This window comes from Calonectris borealis, chromosome 3 (assembly GCF_964195595.1).
Source record: "Calonectris borealis chromosome 3, bCalBor7.hap1.2, whole genome shotgun sequence".
Lineage (NCBI taxonomy): Eukaryota > Metazoa > Chordata > Aves > Procellariiformes > Procellariidae > Calonectris > Calonectris borealis.
In genome coordinates, this window is record NC_134314.1 from 99,921,107 (window position 1) to 99,939,928 (window position 18,822).

The 18,822-nt window shown below is 38.2% G+C and overlaps 1 protein-coding gene across 1 annotated transcript in view; it reads left to right on the top strand.

Annotated features, from left to right (window-relative positions):
• THADA (THADA armadillo repeat containing) overlaps positions 1 to 18,822 on the top strand; it is a 166,036-nt gene that overhangs the window by 92,772 nt on the left and 54,442 nt on the right. Inside the window, exon 29 of the mRNA XM_075146933.1 lies at positions 9,112 to 9,227. Coding sequence (XP_075003034.1) covers positions 9,112 to 9,227 — 116 coding nt within the window. The remainder of the gene's footprint in view (positions 1 to 9,111; positions 9,228 to 18,822) is intronic.

Genomic DNA, 18,822 nt, shown 5'->3' on the forward strand with positions numbered 1-18,822 from the left:
GTTCCTCAGATGTAAATGGAGCCATTAAAAATGACAATATGCTTGTAAATACGCAGCGATGGAAGGGGAAGTTGATCCTCACACAGAGGCATGTATAGCAACAGGTTATGACTGACTTGATGTATGAATGGGGAAAAGCTTTTTAGAAGATGTAACATGACCCTGAAAAGCACTACCTTTTATTTTCATGGGTACAGCTATCTGCACTTGGACATTTAATGTGGCAAATTATTCCTCAGACTTCAAAAATACTGAATGTTTTTCTTTTGAGACCTGTATTTTCTCTTCGGTAAGTTTAAAATCATTAGCTGAGAGAAGAAAATTGTTTTCTGAAGCTGCAAATTTTGTTTCACTTTATGCTATAATGTGAATTTAGGAAAGAAAAGCATCAAATTGATACAGCTTACTTCTAATTATTTTCTCAGCTTATGTGTTAATGCGGACATTCCTGAGACAGAAGATCACGTCTATTGAAGCCAGCAAAGCTATGGGGTCAAGTAGCAGTGTACTTCTGAGCACTCTTTATAAACATGTTCGTACGGACTGTGTCTCTTACATGTCAGCTTCTTAGTGTCAGTGGGGTAGCTGTATCCTTTAATATTCTTCCTAATTGTAAATATTCCTCAGTAGACAAGGGTGTGTACCTTGGTCTTTTATTTGCATTTTGTCTCCTTCATGCGGACATGTGCAGAATAACTGTGTTATGAGGACGTAGTCTGGGAAAGAATAATTTCAAATTGTTTAACCACTGCCTCCCAGAAAAAGGAAAAAAAGCTGTTTAAAGGAGGGGGAAAACTTTACATCCTTTGAGGTAGCTGGATTAAGACAGTGATGGGTGGGTTTTTACGATGGCAGGGTGTAGACTTGGAAGAACAGACTTCATTGTATCCTTCCCACTGTTTGTTCTGATCAGAAATACAGGCTGAGCACAATTTTTAACTGCTTCCAACCTGCAGTCCGGTGTGTTCATTTCTCTAGACTTTCAGGTTTTGGTTACATGCTGCTGGGAAGGTAATACGTATGTTTGCAGAGAGTGGAAATGCCACTGGCTCCACAGTAGTCTCTTTCATCTCTGGTCAAGCTGGCTGGTTAGGAGAATGTATGTGAGACCCTTACTCATCAGGCAGGTTTGCCTTTTCTTAGCGCCGTCTACTTACTGGGGTTTTCTGTTTTCTCATCAGCCAGTCTGTCCATAGGTCTCTTCGTTGGGCTTCTCTGCCCAGCACATGTACCTTTAGTTACAAGATGAATGATAGCTTAAAAAGTACCTTAAATCCTAATGGTAGGAATGTCCTAATAATTATAAATATCAGGTTTTTGTGTGAACAGGCAAACCATGTACTTTTAAGAGACAATTCAGCTAGGACTTTCAAGTAAAAACCACTAATGAATATGATGTTAGCTGGCAGCAAACTTCTCATTGTTTTGTTTTATCCTAATACAGAATTTGAGTTGCGTACGCAAATTTTAAGCTGGAATTCAATTTCACCCTGAAAAATAGGAAGAAAAACCTGAAGAAAAACCTAATAAAAATGGTATTGCAAGAACTTTGATCTGTAAAATTTCACATTCGTTGGCTTGTTTTAGACAAAAGTAGGAGTTTATCTTTAATTTTAAGACACGTTTTTAATAATGGATGTTTTGTGGTATATATCTGTCACTGAGAGAAAAGCTACTTGGCTATTTTTCAGCCTTTTGTACCTTTCATTAGTTATGGCACATTCATAATTTTCAGATTATTAAACAGCTGTATTATTCTTGCTCAGTTATACAGAGTTAACTAGTATTGTATTTTTATTCATAACTTTAGACACTTTCATACCTTATTTTACAACTTCTTAATTCAATCAAAACATGCTTGCCTGCATTTTAATTAAAACAACTTGATTTGTTTATAAACCTGGCTTTATGAATTTTGATGGATGTATTTGGAAGAAGGATTTAAAAGCCCTACTTTCTCATGAATAATAAACCAAAATTGTTTAATTAAATGATGAAATGTGCTGACAAAACAAAGCTGAAATTATGGAAAAATTGAATTGTGAACCAGCTGTTACATTAAAGGAAGAAAAAAATTTTGTACAGTTTTCAGAAAAATATTTGCAAAGGGAAATACTTCAACTTCAGACTGAGTTTATTAATTCATACAAAAACAAATTTGAGGAAGGAAATAATATTCATATATAGTAATCATAGATGACAATCATATAATTTATATTTGGCAGAAATAATAATCTGATCTGTTAGTTGTGAAATTACCATAATGAAATGAAAGACTTCAAAGAAAGGAGGTGGTAGGAACAAAGGGATGATGCCTATAATAATCTGGTATGTATAAATGATCTAAGACTACGAGAGCTATGTAATGAGTGATGACTTTCCTAACACTTCACATTTGTTTGGGGATGGCAAGAGAATTGATAAATATTTGAAATTCCTCTTCAATATATTGTCATTTAAATGTGGAAATGAATTCAGAATATTTACTCTGCCCCCCCCAACCACCTTCAGCTCTCTTTTTTTTTTTTTTTTTCTGATAATTAAAAAACAGGTAAAACTCAGATGAAGGAAAGCCTTAATGTTTCTAATAGAGTTGATCTATCCACACTGTTCCTAAACCTCGGTGTGGCAGAGGATGCATCATACGCTGTGAGAACGCAGGGCACGGGGGGTGCCACTAGCACTGTCTGGTACATGTTTGTGTGTTGTGGTTCTACACAGATTTTAAACTATTACCCTGCAACTTGTGTAGCTGCTTTTGTTTGCAAGAGTATCATGAACTGCAGGGACTGTGTTCATACCATACTTGCTGGTGATAAAATGTTACATTTATTTTCCACAAATATAAATTTTTACAGAGCAAGACAATATCAGAAGGTAACCAGATAGTTATAAACTCTCCCATCTATTTTTGTATAGATATGTTCTTGGAAAACTGGGGGGAGGTAGTTGAGGGTTTTAGTCCCATTGTAAGTATCACACTGGCACTTTTCATCTTTAAGAAAAAAGGGATTGTTAGGGCTTGTTTTTCCCTAGAGATAATTATTGTAACTTTGAACTTTTTATCATCCTAATAAAAATGCCTTCACCTGTCACAGCAGCTTGCCAGTTTTTATCTACATGGTTGTAGTATAAAAAATGAAAAATTGGGCCTCACTTTCAGAATACAGAGATAACTTGGCAGTTGTATTTGTCATACAAGAAGAGTAAAATTTTATCTGCCTTTAAATGAGAGAAGAAAAGAAAAATAATGTTTGAGGTTTTCTCACTAGTCTGCTAACACTCAGGTGAAAAGCTTTTGATGGAACAATTCTGAAAAAAACACATTTAGCTTAGTGCAGTAATCTCCTTACTGCTGCCATTTTGCAAACACCCTTTTTTGGCTTTCGTTGTTCCCTCAACCTCCATAGCTTGGTCAGTGGCATATTTTTCCAAGCTTAGTATTTACGCAGTGTTTTCTTTCAGCTGGTGAAACATATGTATTCTTTCTATTTTTTTTTAGGAAGTTAAATGATCTATGCTGAGAATGTACAGTTTAGGATGATGTCAGTTTGCTGCCTTTTTTTTTTTTTTTAAAAAAAGAAGCACTGAAATGAACACTGGGAGCATTGTTTCAGTCTTGCACTTAGGAATGTGAATATTTGTACTGTATACTTAATTTCATCCAAACATAGCTGAAGGCATGCATGCAGAAGTTTTTATTGCTTCAGGTCAGCTTAAGTGGAGAAAAGTTTAACTTTGCTACTGCACCGAGAAGCGTGCAATTATATAACCTTCACCGTGTTTTTGGAATATCTGATTGTTTAAAAAAGGCACTTTGTGCAGCAACATGTTGAAGGCTGTGTTTTCTTTTAAATACGAACATGTGCGCATGCACACCAAGTATCCACCTAATTATTTCATGTCTGAAGTTAAAAGTTTATTGTAAATTTTGGAAACTTTAGTTCCTCCTATAAAATTAATGCTAATGCCACAAAATGTTAATTTTAAGAAAGTGTGTCACAATAGATCAACTTTGTGGCTATTAAAAGGTTGTGTTATATTTGCAGTGTCTCTGTGCATATGCAGGAGAAATCTTGGCATCAAAAAAAACTTAAAGGCACTTGCTAAATTTTGTGTTTTATACAAGTTTTCATCCACCATTGCATTGCTTCATTATTCTAGTATTGTATTTCACAGCTTGAATATAGCAATTTGAGCTGATACGAAAGTTTCTAAAGATAATGATCAGCTTCATATCATATCAAAGTTTATGTGGGGGAGAAAAATGTCTCTTCCTGCTTCTCATGATTTATATTTTGACTTAGCTGATGTCTAATCATTTAAGTATTTATTTTTTCAAAAAAGTAATGTGCATTTTTTTTAACTTGATCATCCAAAATGAACACTGGGAAAATAGCAGATGTAATGTCTTAAGGTCTGCTTGGGTACAAAGAAAACACTCAACTTTCTCATGTCATGACAGGGAGAGACAGAAGGCTCTCAGTGTTGCATCTGAAAGCATGCTGTTTGGTGGGGGATGGATGTGAACAGGACAGAAGGATGTGTTGCTGATTGACCAACAGGGAACCAAGCTGGCTGTTTCCTTTTTTGCCTTTTCCCTTCCCCGTTCTCCTCTGCTTTTACCCCTTTTCTTGAGGCTTCTACAGCTGAAGAACAAGGATGAAGCATCAACAATGCCAAGGAAGGGAGGGAAGGTACTGGAATTTGGGAATGGCTGGAGAGCAGAAGATGGCTTCCATTCATTGGCATGCTGGGTCCTTGGGTTTTGCTAATTAGGATATAGTGTCACACCTGAGATGGCTTGGTGCTTTTTTTTTTGTTGTTGTGTTATTCTGCACTAAGAAGTCCTCCCATGTTGGTGGTTTTACCTGCAGCAGGTTAGGACATGCTGGCTCAGAGTTAGTAGAACCTCATGGACCAAAGGGTCTCAGAATGGTCAATTGCTGGACACTGTTCCCCATTATGTATCCAAGTATCTGGACTTCCCATGCTTGCACTGTTTTAACATCTCTTGCCTAGGTTGACGGGCAGTCTGTACAGTCCTGCTGGTCTATTAGCCTGACTCCTGACCAGCCTGCTCGGGGAAAGAAAAGGTTTATGAGCATCCAGCAACTTGCCATCTTTAATGCAGGGTTCCACAGAACTGCGGACAATACTTTGGGTGTTGTGTCTTCAGTCCTATTAAAAAGACTCCCAACATCTCAAAGATGCTTTCAGACTTCTTTCTTGGTGTTCAGTTCATGTCAAATTTAAAGATAATCACTGTCATCCTGTAAGTCTTCATAAACCTTCCTCTACAGACAGTGCAAATCTCTTGTAAAACTACCTTTAAAAAAGAAAAAATCATTAATATATTGCCTTATTGTAATACAAAACTGATCCCACATACAAAAGGAACACCATGACCTCATTGCATTTATGTGTAAGTGAGGAATTTAGCAGAGGATTTTAAATCGAGTAGTATTTTGGACTTGAGGAGAGCCATGTGCTGGAAAGCCTGTCTATTTTATTATCTATATCAAATAGTCTTATAAAACTTGCTGCCTCCCCATGCAAACATTGCCTGGCTTGTAGTCTTAGGTCATGGAAGCTACAGCAATATTACTATAAGCCAGACAATGACATGTCACACATGATGGAAGTGAAGAACTAGTGAGGCTAACTCTTACAGATTGCTTGTTTGGTTGCCTCAAGTTTTAGCTTACAGAAACTAAGGCTTTGAATAAAACATGCGAACATTAGTTACAATTTCAAATTTAGTTCAGGCATTCCAAAGTCTTATGCTGAAAAAAATAATTTCTCTGTGGGGAAAGCTTTCTAGGTCTCTCAAATTTGATGAGGGGACCTGAATAAATGATAGAGGGCTTGCACTGAAATAATGAGAAAATCAGTATTTTGCATATGTCAAAAGTTGGACCAGGGTAAACTGTAGTAGCTGAACTTTGTCTTTGATGAGTGCCAACATTTTTCAAGAGTGAATCAAACTCTTACATGAGTTGCACCGTCTAATTCTACTGCTTAAATATGGCTGATGCCCTGTGATTTTTACCTTTTGAATGGTATTGAAAGGATATAATTCATATAGCGACTGAATTGCAGAGGAGTTTTGATTGCGTTTTCAGTACTGAATTTCCTACCTGGACTAATTTAAATCCACAAATTTGACCTACTTAGTATGCACAGTTCTTCCTCTCGGAAGACCTTTTGCTTGAACTACCAAACTACTTAGGTTTCCTTTGTATTTAGGAGGGAGGCACTTTGGGAGTTGTTTTCAAAGCTGAAGAGATTAATTTAAGCTTCTAGGAAAAAATATGATAGCCCCTTCATAATTGTGGAACAGATTTTGTATTATTGCTTAGAGGTAAATCCCTTCTTGTTCCTGGAAATGAACATAAGCACAGAAGACTAAAATCAGAAAGGTTAAGGCACCAAACGATTTTCAATTAGCAGCGGATATAAAAGGCAATAAGAAGAGCTTCTGCATATAGATTATTTTGCTTTTTCATCCCTTTTCTTCTATGGTGTCCATTACTTAACAGAGATTAAGGGCAAGCCACAAAAAAATACAGAGAAACTAGTAGTATTGGCAACTTTGTGCGTTGGTTTTCATGAAAAAGGTTACTTTTGAGTCGATACTTACATAAACTGTTTTAATAAGCAGACTGTTGCACAGGCAAGAGCAGGCTAAAGAAGAGGGTTCAAGGTGGAGACCTCTGGTGATGCTCTCAAATGTTTGCAAGCTTGCACTTTTGCAAAGCCCTCTGTAGAAAAAGATCAAAATTCAAAATGATCTTGGAAGAACCATCTAGAAAGGTGGTCTGCCATCAACAAAACGATGTTCAGTACAGAGGACTTCAGAAGATTTAGAAAAAAGACAGGCAAGATGACAGCTATCTTTCTGAGATGTCTCTTGGCTACAGAGCACCTGCTAACACAGGGAGACGAGAGTTTATTTCATTGTTCCTGTCAAAGGGACCCCAGTGGGATCTCTGTGCTTAATAAGTATGTCACTAGGAAAAAATTTGGACCGACTGAATGGTGTCCAGAGAACAGTTGCTTACCGTGAGGGCAACGGCGGGAGTGGAGGGGAACACCTTACCTCAAGAGCTTGGATTTTGAGGGCGAAACACTAGAAGAGGTTGCATACAAATATTTTGGAATCTGCTTTCTTGGCTGTTTTCAGGGTTAGGACAGTCAGCCATTTGTTTCATTGGAGAATGTTTAGACCCTGCCTCACTGTTTGTATGGATAAGATAGTCTCTTGACATCTTTTTCTGTTCTGTTTCCATGCTTATTTGAAACCACTGCAGCTGTTTTTCCACTTGAATAATTTCACAAAAAATAACCCAGATGAAATTGTGTCAAGTATCTGCTATGCGGCAGTGCTTGTGTTTCCAAAACAAGCAAACAAACAAACAAAAAAAACCCCGGGAGCAAGTGACATCTGGAATGCGGGAAACCAAGGTCTGAGATATGAAAGTCTGGATATAAAGGTTTTTCTTTTCCCAAAATAAGTGAATGCTTCAGCTTGATCCATCAGTCATAAAATTGTCACTTTGCAAGTATGAAGTGCTAATACTCTCACACATTAAGAGTGTTTCCATATAAAATGCTCATGTATGTATTTTCAGAAATGGTCTGATAACACCTCTAAAGCTTCCTAAATTCCGCACATCACCAGTTTCAATAAATAATCAATGGGGACGTGTACTTTTTCAATTTGCATAGAAACCCTGTCTTGTCTATCAATGTAACTTACATGTGTAGGCAAACAATTTCAAATTTGGAGGCTGTAAGGCAAGTTAAAGAAAGGGGGAGAGTTAGCACCCTGTTCCTCCTATTCCAACTTCCAAATTGCACGTGCGTGCAAAGCTCCTTAACCTGAGCAAGATCTTTCCCTTTAGGCTTCAGTACTGCACCATGTGTCTCCGTGTTTTTCCATTTAGAAATTAAATCACTTGGGTGTTGCATATGAATGGGAAAGGTAAAAACAAAGTGGGATGATATGGGCATCGTCACTTGTGTCAGAAGTGTGTGTCATGCACTCTCCCACATGCAGAGAGGATGAGTACTACAGGGGCTGGGCTTGGAGAGTCCCTCTCCACTGTACAGGTGGTATCAGCTTTCATATATTATCCAATATTTCCTTTTCATGCTTATGATCTAGATGACTATACATCTTCCCTTAACTCCATTTTTTCTTAACACTCTTCTATGTATTCAATACTACTTGGAAAACCTGTTTTTAAGTAGCAAAGGAAGGTCTCTTAAGAACAGAAATTAATTTGCTTTGTTAACTCTCTGACTAGAAAGCTACAGGTCATGCTTTCTATTTTGGTACCTTGAATTCTTTCCTTCGTGGTAGCTAGGACGTGTCTACTAGGCTTTTGTGTGAAGCTCTGGAGGAGATAATGCAGGCAGTGCACAGCCCCGGCACAGGAGCTCAGTCTTCTCTGTCCTTGGAAGGGAAGGGTGCAAGCATCTCCCTTCTCTGTGAAACCCAACTGCTCCCTGTGTTTGACTGGAGCCCTGAATGAAGGCTCTCAGGAGCAGGAATAAAGATTCTTTTCTGTCAGCACTTCAGAGTGGCTATAGATGATAGTTCTGCTGCCTTTAAAAAGCTTTTTGCTCAGTGTGTGGATTTTAAAGAGCCTTCCCTGTCTCCTTGGTTGTACTTGTACGATGCAACCAGCCGCACTCCATCCAGTGGGCCAAGCTGCCAGCGTGCTCCACGGACAGTTGTGCTGGCACTGGGGAGCAGATGGCACTGCAGAAAGGTTGAGAGTTGAGGGATGCTTAAGTTGGCAAGAGCTAGTAGGAGTGGTGTTCATCAGGCTGTCCTCTGCTCGCTTCACAGAGGTTAACATCTTCCAGCACTTTCTGTGTTTTGTTGTTCAATTACTGTGAAAAGTGAATTTTAAAGAATAGGAAATTTAAGGATTCCATTTGTTGTTATGCCAAACGAATACACGTTTTTCCTTGAGTAAGAGTTGTTTGTTTTGCAGGTGGTTGTTTTCATCTTACAGTTATTTGGAGGAAAAGCAGTGGTTAGAAACTCAGAAACGCTAGTTTCAATTTTTTAATTTTTTTTTTAAATTTTTTTATTAGGTTTTTCACTTGCTGCAGTCGTACTTGGAATCAAAACAGCTCGTTAGTTCGGACTTTCAGCAGGGGCTGGGTGACATCATTACCTGTGTAGGAACCAAACTGTGGTTGGCTAAAAGGTAAGATAAAACACAAGATATATATGTTTATACATGTAGGTTACTAACATATGGAAAGCTTGGCTGATGGGGTTTTCTTAAATTATTTTTTATTTTGGCAAGGTGGACAGATTTGTTTCTCTAGAAACATGTAAAGTTTAGATGCCTTATTGGCTTGCTGGTTTTTTAATCAAGTTTTTTTTTTTTTTTTAAAAAAAGCAAGGGATGGAAAAACTTAAGTATATTTTACCTGTGTGCATTACTGTTTTTCAGTCTTCTCTTAGTTCATTCTCAGCTAAATTTTATAGTCCAGTCATTTTTAAAAAAAAAAAAAAAGCGTGAATGAAAATGCCTACAGAAGCACCCTTTTTGAGAAGGGGATGAATGTTCCTTTTGGGCTAAGAAAAATGTGCCACATATACAAGGTTTTTATGTTACTATTTTCTCCAACTTTGACCTTTACAAAAGAGTAGTAGAAAAATGTCATAGGAATTGTTGAAACTATCAGAACTGTTTAGCTGCCCACAAACAATCCAAGATAGTTTTGGAAACATTTTCCTTAGGTTTCTGTAAAAGGATCTGCAGGTGACCTACATACTGCCATCAAGAAACTCTTTTTTTTTTTTCTTTTTCTTTTTCCTTCTGGAAATCTACTTGATCTCATCAATTGCTTTTGAAAATTCCCACCAAAAACTTTAAAGGAATCAGTTGTGGACAGAGAGCACAAGTCCTTGCATAGATAAGTAACTGGGTAAAATATTCCAGAGTACCGTTTGCACAGTGGAGGGAGGTCACCAATGCAGTCTAGTGTGGATCTCTGATAAAACCTATGTTGCTTTTTGATCATTAAAAGCAAAATCATAAGTGATTTGGAGAAGGGGGGTGACTAATGGGTTGAGGAAGTCTTCTGCCAGTGTTAACTGAGTTGGGGTAATCAAGATACAGTTGATCTTTGAGAATTACATAAGCGTCTCCTGAGAGAGTGACGATATGGCAGGTAAAACTTGGTGTAAATAATTGTGAAGTGATGCAAATGAATAAAGCAGTCTGGACTTTACTTGGGGAAAGAGTGGTCAACCAAGCAGATTTTTTGTTTGAAAAAAAAAAAATCACCCTTATTCTTGGTAGAGCCCAAGAGGGGAGGAGGCAAGTATCATAAAAAGAATGCAGAACAAAACAGAAAACACACTTATGTTTCTGTATTAATCTGTATTGTATATTTTAATAATGTGTAAATCCCAAAGAAGATACAGTAGAAGTGAGGAGCAGTAAAAAGACTGATAATGTCTCTAGAATAGTTTCTACGTGGGAATGACTAAATAAGCTGAGATTTTTTTAATCTGGAAAAGGGACAACTGAGGGATGACATGGCAAAAAACATTAATGCTATGAGTCACATGGAAAAAGAGACAGGTATTTAGCATCCCTTCCAACGCAAGATGGCAGATTTAAAAGAAACAAAATAATGAAGTTTTTCATGTAATTTTAGTTTAGCTATGGAACTCCATGATACAAAATACTGTTGGCTTTAAACCTATCTGAATTTTTAACAAGTGATTGAACAGAGTCAGGGAAGAAAAGCCCAGTGACTAAGTATGTAGTTATCACAATTGGCTTGAGACATTCTTCAGCAACCCTGAAGGTTGAGAGAGAGGTTTTGTCAAGTATCACTGTTCTTACGCTTCCCTTTCCTGTGCGTCTGCTCTCTGCCCGAGTTGGAGACATCATGGTGGATTTGGTGGACCTTTTGACTTGACTCAGCATAAGCATTCTTAAGTCTTAAAATGAGAATGGTAATTTATTTAATGAAATTAAATCCCTTGATACTGTTATAAAGAAAAAAACCAAACACTGGAGACCAAATTCAGTAGAAAGATACTAGTGCTAAATAATTCAAACCTCTTTCTCCTGCAGCCAATGCATAAGGGCCAGGCTCTGTTCATCATGGATTTTAAATAAATTGTATGTTTTCAAAGTATTTTTTCAGAAGTGGTCTTTAGTCATATTAGTGCTGACTTTTTTTTTGTATTCTCTCCAAAAGGAAACGTTTTCAGGCTCTAAGAAATCCTGGTACATGGTATAGGTATTTGAAGAGGAGATGTATTTTCTCTTTCACTTGCCTGTAAAAAGCCACAGCTGCATGTGCTAATATTAACCCTCTGTCAGTACCACGTTTTTGTTTTGCAGTTTGTTGTAGCCTTCTTTTCACATTCATGCAATTACGCAGTTAATGCTACACATAAAGTTTTTTTTAATGTCCTTCTCCCTAAATAGTAAAATTTTATATTACAAGCATACAGGTTTGCAAAACTAAGTTAAGTCATTGGTTTTTGACAGGCAGAAACTCTGTTTGCAAATTTCTAATGTACTTGACCATTCTCTCTGAGTCCATATGGCCATACGTCCTTAGGCACACTTTGAGCTGAGGTGTGTTTTCTTTTTTCTTTCTTTCTTTTTTTTAAGTCTTAAAAAACCACTAAAATATCCATTAAATGTTCGGTAACCAAATTTACTTCCAAATATGCTTTAACCTTAAGACTACAATAAATGATAAAGCTTAAAAAATTTGCTTGCCTCTTAACAAAACAAACAAAACCCCAACAAACAACCCAAGCAAAGATATTGAAATGGATGGTATTTTCTGGTAGTTTTAGTCTCCCACATTCAGTGTGCAGCTTTACCATTTATATTTGGCTGTGTGGAGCTGAACAACTGTTCTGTGATGAACAATGGGTTTTGGGGTTTTTGTTGTTCTTGTTTTCTCTTTTTCTTGTTTTAAAGGAGTTTTGGGAGGTTGCTTGGTAAATGAGTTGTGAAACTCAGTAAGTCTGTCTGTGCAGTCTTCTGGATGTTGGGAGAGCATTATCAGGAAACCAGCACTTCATTTGCACCCTGTTGATAGACTTCTTGGTATGCATCTGCTGCTGGTCACTGTCAGAGGGGGTGCTGGCTGGCTGGACCTGTGGTCCACGTACAGTCATTCTTACCTTCTTTCTGTTCAGGCAAAGAGAGTGAGTACCACAGAGAAAAATTAATGAACCTCCATCTGTTTCTTCTGCCTTTCTCATAAGGAGATAATTTAGTCTGTCACTGGTACTGTAGTGCAGTGATTGTTTGAAAAGAGGGTATTATAGGCACTCACTATTAATCTTCAATGGGTAAAAAAAAAGTTAAAATAAGAAGAAAGCAGTTTGTGAATTTGGGAAAATAGGAAATTATTTCGAAACACCAGTCTTCATTCACATTTCTGTGCTAGTTCTGTAAAGTTCTTGCTGGTGTTCTTTCAACTACCTACTTCCCTTTGTACTGTGGAACAAACTTCTCTGAGAAACTCTTATTTTAATTACAAAATTTTGGATTGCATAAGTAGTTCTTAAAAATGAGGCTCACAGAGATGATCAGAGGGCTGGAGCACTTCTCCTATGAAGACAGGCTGAGAGAGTTGGGGTTGTTCAGCCTGGAGAAGAGAAGGCTCCAAGGAGACCTTACAGCAGCCTTCCAGTACCTGAAGGAGGCCTACAAAAAAGCTGGAGAGGGACTTTTTGCAAGGGCATGTAGTGATAGGAGAAGGGGTAATGGCTTTAAACTGAAAGAGGGTAGATTTAGATTAGATAGAAGGAAGAAATTCTTCACTGTGAGGGTGGTGAGGCACTGGAACAGGTTGCCCAGAGAAGCTGTGGATGCTCCACCCCTGGAAGTGTTCAAGGCCAGGTTGGATGGGGCTTTGAGCAACCTGGTCTAGTGGAAGGTGTCCCTGCCCATGGCAGGAGGGCTGGAACTAGATGATCTTCAAGGTCCGTTCCTACCCAAACCATTCTATGATTGTCATGTATATATCTGGAGGAATTATTATCTATCTTCAGCTGTTTGCCGAACTGGTGGTTTTTTGGTTGGTTGGTTGTGTGGGGTTTTTTTACCTTTTCAGGGCCAGAATATAATTTCCTTTCATCAGAATGTATTGGTGTAGAATAGCTCACGAAAATATTGTGCATTCCTTGTAATACACTAATGTCTTCTCCCTCCTCCACTCCTCCACCTGATTGTGCTTTAGAGAATAAAATAATGGCTCACATTCCCCAAACTGAGTTTCATAAAACATTCTCTTTTTCAACTGATACCTTCTGTCTGTTGTGAAGGCAGGCTTCTGATGTTAATGGGACATGGTGGCTTTTTCCCCTTTGTAGCATATATTAGAATATTAGAAGGAAAAAATCTTTCCTCCACGTTCATTGTTGTTTCTTTTTACATCTTCAAAATACTAACTTTTTTGAGTATTCAACAGCAGTATTTCCATTTTTGATGTTTTGGTAAATGAGACCTGCCTTCCATCCACGTCTCAAGGTGACGCTTGAAACTTTTCACTTTACTTGCAGGTTTATACTTCATTTGGTGCTTTTTATTTTGTTTTAGAATACTCTTGTTTGTTGGTCTAAAGTGGTTTAGTAATATTATTGCTTCCCTCCACCCCCACACCAGTGTTAGTTTATTATATTTTTTCCAAGTGTCGGAGATGCAGGGTGTTAGAGAAGAACAGAAATTTAAAAATACATAAAATCTGCTTTCTTGGAGAACTGAGGTGACGGAATGAAGTGATGGAAATTAGTCTGGTGAAAGCTTTAAAAAAATAATCAATATATCAAGCTAAGCCTTTGAAAAAGTTCAAAGCTCTTTCATATGAATTAAAAAAAAAAAAAGTAGTTTTTAGCTCAACTGCATACCAAGTAGTTACAAGACTAACTCTAGGTGCCTTCTGCATCATAAATACAGAAACCTAAAAGAGCAGCCTTTGGAGCTGGTAATTTGTTATACAGAAGTCCCGGAAATATCTGTCTTGTTTCATTTGTAGCCTTTGGCATGGCAAAGTATTGGTATTGGAAAATTTGTGAAATCATGTCATTGCACAGCTTTGCTGTAGGATGCTGTCTTCCAGTCCTTTTAGTTTGATTTTCTTTTCCGCCTTCCTTCTTACTGGAGACCACAGGGGGGGAAAAGACTTTGAGGTTCTGCCAGAAGTCAAATAACATACTCTGCTAACCTCCAGCCATGTGCCATTTCTTAGCTGAGAGCTTGTCTGCCCTGGGAAAGTTTACTTCTAAGGCGGCTGCTTTCTTGAAACTAACTTGTGTGGAACAGCCTTGTATAAAGCCAACGGGCTTTGCATTTTGCTAAGAGTCGCTATTTCGTCTGGAATGGACTGCCTGCGGTGCGTCCACTTAGCTTTATAACCCAAATATCCCATGCTCTGCGGTGCTGCTGCTTCGCTCTCTGCTTTATGGATGGGACTGTTAAAAATACAAATGGGTTCTGATGTAGGGGCACAAGATTCAAGCTCACACAACAAATACATGCAAAAGTTATTCCAGGCTTGGGCTCAAAACCAGATTCACTGTCCACTGAGGTACTTGCTGCTCAGTTTTCTCCAGGCTGAGTCTAGGATGATCCAGCTATAACGGCTTTGAATGAGGGAAATCTCACAGGTATTTTATAACACTACAGAGCACATTAACTTGCCAAGTTGACAGCCATGGCACTCCATCAAGCCTGTAGTGTCTCCTTTCCCCCCTCTGCTTTTGGCAGCGCTATGTGAGTGACAACAGGCAGACAACCAGTCTAAGATCCTTCCTAGAAGGAGCTTCATGTGAGGTGCATTTAGGCCATCTGTGTGGAAAACAGGAATGTGGCCTCGCTGTGGTTTCAGGACTTTCTGACTCGAAGAGTGTAATGTAAATATGCCCTTGTTCTTCTCATTGCTCGTTAAGAGAGAGAGCGGTAATTTCTAGCGAGCAGGCTATTAAAGACAAAACAGTGGCACGTGCAGGCTTATCGAGATACAGGTGCAAGATGCCCATGACTCTCTGCAGCTTTGCAAGCAGCCTCTATGTGATTTTTGGAAGGGGGACGTTATTTGGGAGCTGGAAGGGGCTTTTTGTACTTTCAAAACAGCAAGGAGGCAGCAACTAAGGAGAGTGTAAGAGTGGTCCTTCTCTTCAGATAGTTCCCTTGCCTCTTCCTCTTTCACTGCATCAAGACGAACCTTCTTGTCCTTCCAAGGCCATGTCTCCCTTTGGCATCTTCCTGTTTTCTAACTTTTCCACTTTTCCATTTCTGTCTTTAAAACCTGCACATTGAGCAGTGCAGTTAATTACCTGTGTTCATTAGTAGTCTGTATGCATTATACAGCTGTGTTCAAAAATTGAAAATAGTTTTAATGACTGAGCCTGGCTCTATGGAAGTCTTATTTATCTGAAAATTGAAAAGTTACTTTCTGTCAGCTGGGCTGGAGCAATAATTCATGTGTGTGCTCCTAGACAAGGGAAAACATCAAGGGAAATTTTTGTTGTCCTGTTCCAGCGGAAAGCAAAGCATACCAGCATGAACAGTTACTGCGCATCAGGTGCACAGTGGTAATTTATTAATCTGCACTTTCTGACCCATGAGCCTAATTTAGCCTGGTTCATCTTTGCTTTTGAGAGCAGAGTCATAAGTTACATCATTGTTCATAAATGTATTCTTGGAGGCATTCATTTAAATCTTATGTGCTTTTAGCAGGCTAATTCAGGTTTCGGTGCTGCTCCAAGTCCACTCTTTCACCAGTTTTGATAACAGTATCCTTAACACAGCTACTAATTGTTTATTTAGGCAGTTGGGGATTGCTTGTTTTGGAACACTTGCTTTGGGTATCAGTAGAGATGCTTAAACTTCAGTTTGAAGTTTAAGATGTACTTTGCATAAGATAAAACATTTTTTTGACTCTGGTTCATAGGTATACTCCTAACTTAAATATGAACATTGAAGGAATACTAAGAATTGAATAAGGTTGTTTAAGGTGTGTTCCCTCCACCAGTGCAATGTTCAGAGTAGGCACAAACCATGCACAATTACAGGTTTTGGAAGTAAATCCTCACTCATATCTGAAAATGCTTTCCAATAAATAAACGAGAATTTCAGTAGTTTGCCTCTTTATGGGTGAAAACCCTGATGTTAATTGTGTAAAATTCATTAAATTTGCACATGGCATTAGTTTGACCTCCAAGTTTTTTAGGATGCTGCTAAGGGATCACATGCGGTTCTCATTAAGAGAACAAAAAAGAGAACAGACAGGATTATTTTACCAATCTGGTATGCTAAAAACAACACCAACAAAACACAACCTTTCAGTATCATTCAAGGACACCAAGGACAGCCAGAGCACAAACTAATTTTTCTTAATAGCTGAAACTCAGGATGTTCTTGGTGGTATCACAATGAAAAAATAATTTGTGTAGCTTCTTTTTGAAGCAATAATTCTCTGCCTTTACCAGGGAGACTAAGAGCAACATAATAGGCTCTTTCTGGTGGTAGAAGAGCTTAAATCACTGGACCAGCAACTTTCTCTTTGGAGAAAATGCCTGCTATAATGCAGGATGAGCTGGTCTTACAGAATGGGCAAGTCAAGGGGACTGTGCACATGGTAATTACTCCAAGAAGATCTCAAGAGCACCAAGTAGGCAAGCAGATGTGCAGTTACTAGATGTTTGTATTTCTATGCGGGTGTTCCTGCGCTTCCAGGAACTCAGCAGGGATTACTTGGTAGTGTAGGCTTCATTATTATAATTTTTTTAAATGCTTTCCATTAAATGTAGGTCTGTCGGCCGTGATGTTCACTGATGTGCTGGTTTTGTATTACATGGTTAAAAATGCTATGGACAAAGTTTAGTAATTAAATCCATTATTAATGTCTCCTCAAGAAGACAAGAGGAAGACCGTGCATGTGATTCAGTGCTACAGATGTGGGCTCTGAGAGAAAATCGATAATATGAAGGCTGCCTTCTAAACAAATATACCCCCCAAAACCTCAGTCTTTACTATGTTGCAGAATTTGAAAGCTAATAACCAAAACAATGGGAGATGTAACCTTTTAATCAGCTGCTCATTGTATGTGTAGGTGTGGTTTCCATACGCTTTGTTGCCTCCATGAGTGACAAATGACCATTTTCCAGATCTCTCTGCAGGGGTAAAACGTGGTCAGTACAAGGCCAGCTTGGCCTGGTTCATCAGCAACCCTCCAAGGATAAAACCCCCTATGGGTAGCCCCCTAAGGATTAGGTAGAGTTGACTGTATCAAGAACTCAAACATCACAGAAGATGCACTCTTAGTTCGTTTAGAAGTTACTTTAGTTGATAAAATTGCAGGTCACATGTCAGAAGAATCTGGCCACCAGAAGAAAGAATACTTTGCAGAGATTTGCCATTCTTCAGGAAGGAGTAAGCTGGAAGTTAATAGGGAGGGAAAGATACACTGTAAACCTAAAATTTAGTTGCCAGTGTGCCAGCCTGAAGAGCTGAGATTATGAAAGACAAAGGCAGACTGGAAAACTCAGAATAGGAAGTTGCATAGACCCCGTCCCCAAGTACCAGCTGGCATTAGGACATGTTGGACTTAATCCAAATTCTTCCCTGCGTTTATGCCAAAGCTAAAGGTCAAATTCCAGCCTCAATTGTATGTAAAATGTTGACTCATCAGAAATGTTTTTAAAGTTCAGAAATACAAGAATTTGTGCAAAGGCTTTTGCAATAGCATCTTTTGTATTAGCTAGGATATGATGTTCAGGAAACCAGTTCGCTTTTTCTGTTGGAAGCAAAAACTGTACGTAATGTTGGTGGCTAGAAAGTAGGAGAATTTGGGGTTTAAATTCAACACCAGCAGGCTGATTTATTTTCTACCAGCTAAAATAGAAAATTTAATAGCTGTTGCTGAGGGTTTTTTTTTTTACAATACATTTAAACAGAAGAATAGGGTGGTGTTTGGCTATTACAGGTTTTCTTTTTCTTGTAATACGGGGCTCTTCCTAAAATACTATTGATAAGTTTAATCCTGTGAAAAGGTCTTCCTTCCAGGAATTTTAGGCTTTTTCAGCCTTTCCAAAGCCTCCAGAAACATACAGCATTACAGTAAGAGTGACTTTTTCATTAAAGACCAGAGAATCTAAAGAGAAGGAGTAGGCAGTTTATTTATTTAATAGATCACTTTGGAAATTGAAGTGGAAACAGTCACACAAGTCTTAAGGGCGATTCTCTTCTTGTTCTCAAGGCAGCTATGAATTGGCCTTTGGAAGAGTTGCCCTTGTAATCTTGCCAGCACTGGTTTCTTTACCCTGATGCTTAAGAGTGTGTCGTGAACTTTTTGGACAAAATACAGGGATTTGTAGGCGGCTTTGTAAGTTGTGTAATTTTGATTGGAGTTCCGCATTAGCTTGATTCATGAGCCAAATCTTGTCATCAATTTTTAAAGGTTGGGGCTGAGAGTAACCAATTCGAGTGTGTAGATTAGAAGTAGCTAACAGTCATTTAAACACTGTACTTTACTCTGAAAAAATGTTGGCTGACACCCTGTGTAGTTATGTATTGTTTTACTATGACCAAAACTGTGATGTACATGTTACATGTTATTAGGAGGAAATCCTATTTTGTTAGTTATTTAGTAAAGGTATATTCCAGTTCGACAAATGAGATTAGCTTGTATTCATAAAGCAGCACTGGCTGAAAGATTTGAAATCTTTCAGACTCTTCTAAGAGCTTGGAGACTGCAAAACACAGAGCTTTTCTGAGACCTACTACAAAAGTTTTGTTTTCGATA